The sequence below is a fragment of the Zootoca vivipara genome, chromosome 7, assembly GCF_963506605.1.
Source record: "Zootoca vivipara chromosome 7, rZooViv1.1, whole genome shotgun sequence".
NCBI classification, from domain to species: domain Eukaryota; kingdom Metazoa; phylum Chordata; class Lepidosauria; order Squamata; family Lacertidae; genus Zootoca; species Zootoca vivipara.
The window spans coordinates 77,821,186-77,831,272 of record NC_083282.1 but is presented as its reverse complement, the minus strand read 5'-3'; the positions used below and the strand labels follow the sequence as shown (position 1 = coordinate 77,831,272).

The 10,087-nt window shown below is 41.1% G+C and overlaps 1 protein-coding gene across 2 annotated transcripts; it reads left to right on the top strand.

The window, feature by feature from the left end:
* Nucleotides 1–309: 309 nt before the first annotated feature.
* SPATA2 (spermatogenesis associated 2) lies at nucleotides 310–9,528 on the top strand. Of its 2 annotated transcripts, none has more exons than XM_035122839.2 (3): nucleotides 310–431; nucleotides 3,732–4,155; nucleotides 6,187–9,528. In XM_035122839.2, the coding sequence occupies exons 2-3, from the start codon at nucleotides 3,838–3,840 to the stop codon at nucleotides 7,423–7,425; spliced, it is 1,557 nt and encodes a 518-aa protein (XP_034978730.2). In that variant the 5' UTR covers nucleotides 310–431; nucleotides 3,732–3,837; the 3' UTR covers nucleotides 7,426–9,528. The 2 variants fall into 2 exon arrangements, with proteins under 2 accessions (XP_034978730.2, XP_034978729.2); XM_035122838.2 differs by having other exon boundaries at nucleotides 3,729–4,155.
* The last annotated feature ends 559 nt before the right edge of the window (nucleotides 9,529–10,087 follow it).

The window sequence follows — 10,087 nt, the reverse complement described above, 5'->3', positions numbered from 1 at the left end:
GTTCCGCAGCGCCCCAAATGGCAAATGGCCCGAGTTTTCTCAAATGCTCCGCCGCAGCCCAATCCTCTTTTGCGGTTTTATAGGGAGGGGAGAGAGAGAGAAAAAGAACGCGGGGCAGATTTTATTATTTTTAAAGCCCATGCGGACCCTCCGTGGGGGACGCGCACAGAGAGAGAGGAGGTTGAGACATGAGTCGCGCTCATTTCCGGTTTCCGGTTGGGAGGCGGGGCCCGGAGGGGGCAAAGAAGAGAGAGTGACAGGAAGTTGCGCGTCCGGGTCACGAGCGACTTCCTGGCTGGCTAAAGTGGCGGCGGCGGCGGCGGCGGTTGCAGGTCTGTGGTCCAGGGTGGGAGGCGAGGAGGAGGAGCAGTTGCTGCCGCCGCCAGCACCGCCGGGTTCTCGTGTTGCGCGTCTCGAGGGCAGAAGAGTCGGTGGGTACCGCTTCGCGACAGCGAGTGGGAGGTGGGGGGGTTGGGGGCCGAAGGAGGACTGGAGGGGGCCCCTCAGGCGACCCCCGGCTGTGGTGGCGAAGGGGAAGGCGGCGGCGGCGGGTGAGGTGGGGGTTGTCTTCCTACCTCGTCCGTACTCCCCCCCCCACCTTCCCGGGGTCCCTTCTCGTACTTGGCGAAGGGAGCCTGTGAAGATTTCCGAGGTCTTCGTTCGTTCGCAGTCCCTTCTCTCTCACACACACACCCGTCCAGTTGAGGAAGGAGCTAGGGACAGATGGTCACCCCCTGCAGTTGCATTTTTTTACTCTGGCATTCCTCCTAGGTTTAAGGACCTCTTTAAATCTATATATGGTCCAGCCCCCCTATATATAATGGGGGTAGAAGCTGGTCTTTAAGGTGCTGCTGGAAGGGATTTTTAAATTTTGTTTCCCGCTCCCCTGTGTACAAGCCACACAAAGGGTGCCTCTGTTCTGAGCGCTGTTTTGGCCTTGCACCTTGGAAGCAGCTTAGTCTCCGGCTGATGGAGAATCCTGGCCTAAAGTAAGGAGCACGCTGGTGCTTTCTCTCTGGGATTGCATTCCATGCCTGGCTAAGGAGGTTAAGTTGTGCAAGGGAACAGAGGCCTATTTGTAGCTGGGGCTCACATCCATTGTAAGGACCGTGACCTTTGCAGGGTTGGTTGTGTTTTTTTAACCCCCTTGGGGATGGGGACCATTCTTCAGGAGTGAGGATCACCTTGCAGTTCTTTTCAAAATAGCTTGAGGGTGTTGATTGGTCACTTCATTGTTAGGCACTGACTTTCTTCTGGAAGAATTAAGTAATACGCCGGGGCACAGGTCTTGTGATGTGCAAAGTTTCCAAAGATTATTCTCTTGGTGTTTTTTAATTCCTCTTTCTTTGTCTTTTTTATATTATTTGGGACAGTTTTCTGTTGGGGGACATCCATATATATTCAGCTCATGGTCTACAACAGGCATCCCCAAACTTCGGCCCTCCAGATGTTTTGGACTACAATTCCCATCATCCCTGACCACTGGTCCTGTTAGCTAGGGATCATGGGAGTTGTAGGCCAAAACATCTGGAGGGCCGCAGTTTGGGGATGCCTAGTCTACAATCTAAATGAAATTTAGAAAATTTAGAAAAGGGTGTACAATAGTCTTAGAAAGTGAGGGACACAAAACTATACTAGTAATAAAGTGGGAATTTTCAAGGCTTTCCACCTGTATTTTATTTACAGATTCTGCATGCTTAAGTGTTTGGCAAAGGAGTTAGAAGCTAACGCCCTGATAACAGCGTTCTGCATTGTAGTAGTCTAGAAGAGATAAGCCTGAGACTGGAGAAAGCACAGGTGCCTGGCTCAGTAAGAATGGCTTCTGGGAGCTGAAAACTTTGTCTGGTGTGATGTTGGGCTAAATTCTAGGAACTGAAAATACATTTTCAAAAATCTGTCTTGTCTGTAAGCTTCCAGAAATAAAACATTTAATACCCATTTAACTTTACACAGTGAATATGCCTCCTGCAAACTGCTTTCAGTTTAGTCTCTGCGGAGTCAGGGCTCTGGCATAAAGGTGCCAGTAAGCTGCTTTGCAGGAACTGAACATATACAGATGGTAAGTCATAATTAAAATGGAAAAGAGATGCAAATATTATACATTTTTTCCAAAATAATTTAGTTGATTCCAACACTTCATAGTCTAGTGTTGCAAGCTGCAATTCTACCTAGAACTACATCCCAGTGAACTCGGTGGGATTTTTTCTATAGAGGAGTGTGCCTCACATCACAGGGTAAAGCTTCAGAACCACTGGTAGACAAAGCTGAACAATTTGGCATTTGATCAGGTACTATGTGGAACTGCTTTTTCTTATTCGCAATAATGTTAATTTTCCCATATGATTGGTTTCTAAGTTGTGGATGATTTTACATAAGCAGGAAAATTGTTGTAGGAGTTGACTGTTCAACTACACCGGCCTGCATTTTATTAACCATTAAAGAAGAAAAATGCCTAGTGTAGAATTCAGCTTATCCCATGTAGAGGGCTGAGTTGCATCCTTTTTCGTCATTTATTACTTGGGTGATGAATTTGAACAGCAGAATGTCACATTGCAGTAAGATTACATCAAGTTCTCTAGCTAAAGCGACCTACCAAACAAAACTTTCTCTAGGCTTTATAGAATTGACTTATCAGTTCTGATCCCTAACCCAGTGAAACACCATTAACACTTGGTTGCTAAAAACCTGGCAAGATAAAATTCCTCCCAAATGTTCAGAGAGTTTTACATATACCACACCAGTAATCCTTATAACAACCATTTAAGGTAAGTGGGGTTTCCTCCCATGTTGCACATCCAGCGATGAGACCAAGCACGAGAGTTTCTTGCCTAGGGCCACCTAAGTAAGTACATAGTAGAAGGCACAATTCTACTATGGAGGCTTTCTGATTCACAGCTCTGTCCCTAGGCCAGTATGCTACAGTAGCAGTCATTGTTGGTTTTGTTTTGGGGCCCCCTTTTTTCCTTTCTTTTTTTCCCTTTAATCCGTTCCTCCTCCTGGTTCCTTTTATTTTTTTGTATAAATTCCTTGTGAGACACTTGCCTCATAGTTTCCCCAAGACTTATTAATTCACAACTACAAAAAGAAGTTGGGAAAGGTCCACAAATGGGCAACCAAAATTATTAAAGGGATGAAGCCGCTCCCCTATGGGGAAAGTTTGCAGCATTTGGGACTTGTTAGTTTTCGGAAAATACAAGTAAAAGTACGTGATAGAGATGTTGATGCTAATTATGCATGTGTGGAGAAAGTGGAAAGTGGAAGTTTCTCTGTCTCATAACACAAGAATTTGTGAACATCTCAGGAAACTAAACATTGGAAGATTCATGAAAGGTAAAAGGATACTTCACACAGTGCATAGTTGAACTGAAATTCACTCGCTTCCAGAGGAGGCAGTGATGGCTATGAACTTGGATGGCTTTAAAAGAGGGTTAGACAAGTTTGTGGAGGGTAAGGCTATCAGTGGTTGCTAGCCATGATGGCTATGTTCTGCTGCCACAATGAGAGGCAGCATGTCTCTTAACACCAGCTTCTGGGAATTGCAGATGGACAGAGCGCTGTTGCACTCACATCTTTATAAGCTCCCCACAGGCATCTGGTTGGCCACTGTGAGAACAAAATGCTAGACTACATTGGCCTTGATTCAGCAGGCTCTTAAAATAGTAAAGTAGGGTGAGAGATGACAGATTTTAGTAGTAATGGTAAATGATTTGTGTCTTCTTTTCTTTCAGAAGACTCTGCAGCTCTATCTTACATTGCCTCCTCCTCCCCAGCCTGCCTCACTGTAGCCATGAAAGAGATGAGGTAGCCGCCCTTGAGCGTGCTAGAATCTAACTTCAGATGGATGCAAAATATAAAGACGATGTATTTAGGAAGTATGTACAGTTTCATGAATCCAAACTGAATACCTCTGACAAGAAGCAGCACTCAGTTAGTGATGAGTGTCTACAAGTGACAGCTTCAACCTTACTCTGTTTTCCCAAGATTGATCCCTTCCACAGATTCCGGCTGATAAAATTTTATGAGATAGTTGAAAATTCACTTAGGTCCTTGAAATCTTCAAGTTTGCGTTCACTCCAAAAAGCATTTGGTGTTCTGGAATCAGTTGGAGTTAATCTTTTTCTTTACCCTTGGAAGAAGGAATTCAAAAATATAAAGGTAAGAGTGTGCAAATATGTCATTCTTTTGTAATCTAAATATTTGTGCTTTCAACTCTTAAAAGGGCATTGTTCTATCTGTGAGGTGGTGTGTAGCGCTCAAATTTATTCCAAAGAATAAAAAATAAATGCAAGGTGAAAGTCTGGTTGCTTTTATAAATGTCTGTTGGGCAGTTGTGCCCAGACTTCATGTCCTTTGTTCAGACCAGTTAATCTTTATTGTAATTTGGGGTGCAAAGTAGATTGTCACCTGGAATCTCGATTCAAGAAAGCTTACCCAGTGAGCTTCAGTTGGGTTGGAATTTGGCTTTAAGTTTAATTACTACAACCCTGATTTCTGCATTCAACCTTGCCAATTCCTATCCTCGAGTTCAGCGAATATTTTCATTGCATTTTATTTTAGAATCACCTCATTATTCTAAATGAATAACTTCAGTGCAATTCCTCAATGTACATTTCTCACCCACTTCCCTAGTGGTCTCCAAAAAAGAAAAGTTCAGTCATGAAATGTAAAGTTAGAAAGAATAAATAATAAGAGTTTGGTATTTGTCTCTTTCTATCCACCCCCCAGGAAAGTGTTATTCTAGCCTGAATTTTCAATTCTGTGCACTAATAGTTTCTTAATAGTATAGATGGTGTATCCCTGTATGGTAGGAAGCCTAAAGGTCAGCTACTATATTTACAGCATGAGCTGGGAAAATCTTGATCCATCAGATGATGTTGGACTATAGCTCCCATCAACCATTGCCACAGGAATGATGGGAGTTGTGACCCTTCAGATGTTGGACCACAAGTTCCTAATTCTGATTTACATGGTAGAAAAATCCTCTACACCTGACCCATTGGATTCCTGTAGCCTTGATGCTGGTGTTCAAGAAGATGAATCGTACACAGCCATTTACAGGGCTTGTGTATATAAATCTGGTTGTTGCTTCCCATAATCTAAGCTAATGTATAAATTGCTTTTCTAGTCCTAGTAACAGAGTTTTGGATCCTGATGCCAATTTATTCTCTGTATCTCCCCTTCCTTTTAAAAATACCTTCCCGTGTTCAGAGCAGTTAAGGATTCTCTAGCAATACATTACTGGTCATGATTCTAGCAAATATATCGACACCAAACATTACTACAGTTTAACTATAAATCTTTACAATTTCACTGACTGGTTTTAGCAAAACATGCATTTTCTGTACTCATTCCATCATTTCAGTACCTTCATGATTTCTTAGGTACCAAAAATATCCAGTTGTCCCACCCCATTACACCTGATAGTTATCTTTGGTAGATTAAAACAAAGTATACTATCATGGTAGATGGGAGAACTTTTGACTTAAGAATACCTTTGGGGTCACAGTTTCACCTTTAATCTTTACTGGAGCATCATACGTAACTGTAGAAGCTGAATCAGAGAGCAGTTGGTATGGTAAAATTCTCTAGGTGAATGTATTGCCACGGTGGTATTCATCTATTGGGTCCTGTCAACACAAGGATTTCTGCTTGCACAACAGAACTTTCCCTGCCTGCTCCAAATCTGCTATGGAAGGTTGGGAATCCCTAGAACATATTCAGGGGGTACACAGAGGGAGGAAAGACCTGTTGCACAAGCAGGATTCCTTATGCTGACAGTACCACAATGTAGCCCTGCTATGGATGCAACCAATTAATTTGCCTTAGTGTGCTCGTGGATTGTGCATAGAATTATTCTGAATTTTAGCCCCAAACCCTGCTTTTTGAAAGTGTATGACCCCTCATGTGGTTAAAACCAGTGCTTCCCCCCAAAAAAGTTTAGGGGTACTGTACTCTCATTTTGACACAAGAAAATCACAATTTTATAGTTCAAATTGGGGAAAATAAAGACAGTAAACGGAAAAAAGTACAAAGATTTACAAAATGTTTAGGGGTATGCATCCCCCTGCGTCCCCCCCAGAAAAAAGCACTGGTTGTAACATATCTACACTATTTCAGAATTACATCTGAGCACTTAGTTGAATACTGTACTATGTTTACCATTTTTTCTCTCTTTCCCATCTTCAGACTTACACAGGACCTTTTGTTTATTATGTAAAGTCTACAATACCAGATGAGGATATAAGACAGATACTTAACTCAATGGGATACATCCAAGAACTTGGAACTATGTATAAACTCAAAGACATGGTTGATACCCTCCAGGTCAAGATGGTATCATTTGAACTTTTCTTGGCCAAATTAGAGTGTGAACAATTGATTGAAATTCATTTGCAAGTGAAAGATAAAGGTTATACAGAACTTGATATTGTAAATGAAAGAAAGAATAGCAGTGATGTCCGAGGCTGCTCAGATGCCTTGAAGCGTCGTGCAGAATGCAAAGAAAATCTAAACACTTCCATGTCACGAATGGTACTTCAGAAATCTGCAAGTGAGAGAGGTTGTAAAGATTACTTCAAACCCAAAGTTAGCAAAGCTTCTAAATCAGTGGATGCCTATGATAGTTACTTGGAAAATAAGAAGCCACCTTTGATGACATCCTTGAGTCTCAGAAAAGAACCCATTTTGGTTGATACTGAAGATGACATTAAAGATGAAATAATTCGTCCTTCGCCATCCCTCCTTGCCATGTCAAGTTCTCCGCATGGATGTTCTGATGAATATTTGCCAGTTTCATCCCATACCAATGGCATATTAAGAACGGGTATTCCATACAGTACTTACTATTCCCCTCAAGACGATTTAGATTTATATACTGACTCTGATTCTAGAAGTATGTTCAAGAGACAAGAACCCCCTAAACATGATGTATGGCTGCTAAAGAACGATGCCAACCCGACTTACCATAAACGTACACATCTAGCCAAAGATACCACTTCCCTTAAGTGCCAAAACTGTGGATTATCTTGCGGCACCTCCATTTGCCAAAAGTGCGACAACTTGCTCATCTGCAGGCAGGAATATCCACCAATGAAGCAGAGCAGCTATTCACTCAAAACTCTTGGAAGTGAAGGCATATCTTCTGGGTCGGTGATAAGGGAGAAGCCTCAGTACATGTTGCAGACTCAAGAGCGAGTGTCTCAGTACAGTTCAAAATCGAAGCCTTCAGGCTCTTCACGCTGTGGATTTTGCAACAGACCAGGAGCTACAAACACATGCACTTTTTGTTCAAAAGTTTCCTGCGATTCTTGCCTCACTGCTTACTATTATGATCCCTGCTGTCGAAAAAGTGAGCTTCATAGGTTCTTGCCAAACAATCAGTTAAACTATAAATCAAACCAGCTACCACACATGGTTTATAGATAGACCTTTATTTTTATCTTTTGGTTTTTTGGAAATCTTATGATTTGGGACAAAAGGGCTAAAAACACAAAACATTCTGACGTTGCTAGAAGTATCCTACTGACCTCTTAGGAGAAATAAAAATGTAGACATGCCCTAACATTGGACATATACATCTTAACATAGTGCCAGTCTTCAATGATGTGACTTTACTAATGTTGTCTATTCAATAGTTGACACTGCTGCTACTGTTTTAGGTGAATCTTAGCTGCTTTTCTGTTCTAGATGGGGGAGAGGAGCATTTTTTTTCTTTTTAGAAGCAGGCAAGCATTGCAATTCATTTTTTTCTAAAGAGACATCACATGTCTGTGCTTTGTGGCTATCACACTGCCTCATCCACATAACACAGCACCAGAGTAGTAACTAGAAAGATGACCAAGAAACTAAGAACAGCATTTTCAGTGAATTGTGAAATTGTCTGTTTTGGTAACTTGCACGGAATATTCCTTTGTGTTTGCCAAAAAAGTGATTATTTTTTTTAAAGGGAAATTAATAGCATTACTTAAGCTCCAAAAGGCAAAAGCACCATTGCATCTATTCCTTGTGTCTCTTCTACTTTTCCTTCACCATCTCAAGCATATAAAATCAAATTCTAAACTGAATATTTGCTTTATTTTCCGGTGTTGCCAATACACCTTTACGTGTGTGGTTGTTTTTTTAACTGTTCTAGTATTAAGAAGTGAATCAGTATGTGTTACGTTACGCCTGGAGTGTTCCCAATGAATTATGATCAGATTCACCTTCTGTTGCACATGTATCAAATCCAGTTCTTTCTATTGTAAATAGGTGATTTGGAAGCAGATTATTTTTTAATAAATATATTCAGTATGTTGTGGTTTTTAAAATATATATATATATATATAAGGTCCTGTAAATGAAGTCTCTGGGTTATTTTTTCAGGTAACATTATTTTTCCTTGTACTGTATTTCACCTACAGCTTATTACAGCTGTTGTGATAGACAGGTGTCCCTCAAATCCATTAGTCTCTCTGCTTCTTTCACCTGGTTTGAAATTCTGCCTCTGGAGCTTTGTCACTTGGCTCCAACCGTTTCATGCAGAAGTGAAGCTTTCCCTCCTGTAATGATTTTTAGCCACAACAAGGATGTAGAAGATTCAGCTATGCATACATGCTTTCTCCCATCCATGCTCAGGGGAGTGTGTTTGCATAAAGTACACAGCCACAGCACACTAGAAATAATGATTGTTAAAATAACAGGGATTGCACCATTCCCAGCCAAGTGAAATTTCTTAAGCCACAAAGGATATCAAACTGTCCTTTTTTAATAATTCACCCTTTATGTTTAATTGCTATGCCTTTGCATTGAGTTTTGAACTTTGTGGCAGATTACATTTGACCTTAAAACTGTTGATTTTTAAGAGCGTGGTTGTTGATTCTAAGACTTGCAGTCCTTTCACCCTTTCTGTGACAGAAGCTTACATGAACAGCCAGTGTGTGGCGGGGTTGGGGGTGGCAGAAACATAAAGAGATTAAACACATTGTAGATTTGGTGAAATTATTTTGTTGTGATTGAGCATCAAATACACTGTCTCACATAATCTTTCTGGAATGTTGCCAACAGCAAAGCGTTACCAAGAAAAGAATCCATGGTTGAGAAAAGTAGAAATGAGATTATTTTGATGGCATACTACTGCATTCAGCATTTTATTTTCTTTGCAGGCAAGTATTATCTTGCTGACCGGGGAGGTCCACGTAAAATAATTGTTTAAGTGAATGATGAAGGTTTTCATAATCTTAGATGGATTTTTTTTAGAAGCATATATTCATATACCTGTAGATAAAATGTGTATATAATGCCAAATTTAAAATAATTTTCCTCTTTCTAAAGTATCAGCCTGTAGAGTTCATTTTGATGTGTTCCGTTTCTGCTCAGCCTCTTCCAAGTACCATGCCTGTCTTTACTTGGCTGCTATACTGTACAGCTTCTAGTTCCTCTCTTGTTCAGGTTCCATACTGCTACTCACATGACACTAAATGAAGAAAAACTGTGATGCCACGTAATTTATACAGTGAACCTAGCAGGGACTAATATTGCTTTAAAAAGAAATGAAAGAAAGAAAAAGAAACAGTCCTGTGTACATATTTGTCATGGAAAACCTGTGGTATTTAACAGTGTTAAATTGCAAGTGATACCATGCAAACTATACTTTTATGTGTATCTTGCTGTATGAGGTTGCTGTGATCGAGACAGTAAAATATATGTTAATTTAAAATGCAGCTGCTTGGCATCTGATTTGTTAAACACCTGAATTTCTGTGTTATGATCTGTAAAGAAGCACATCGCTCTCCTAAAAGCTTGATTTTTTTGGGGGGGGAGTGGGGATTTAAACACTGAGCTCATTTGTGTGGAGGGATTGTAACACGTAATGGCCAACCGCTTCACAATCCAGGTTATGCTTTCCCTCACCACAGTCTGAGATTGTGTCATTAATCCTGTTGTTGTTTAGTCGTTTAGTCGTGTCCGACTCTTCGTGACCCCATGGACCAGAGCACGCCAGGCACTCCTGTCTTGCACTGCCTCCCGCAGTTTGGTCAAACTCATGTTCGTAGCTTCGAGAACACTGTCCAACCATCTTGTCCTCTGTCGTCCCCTTCTCCTAGTGCCC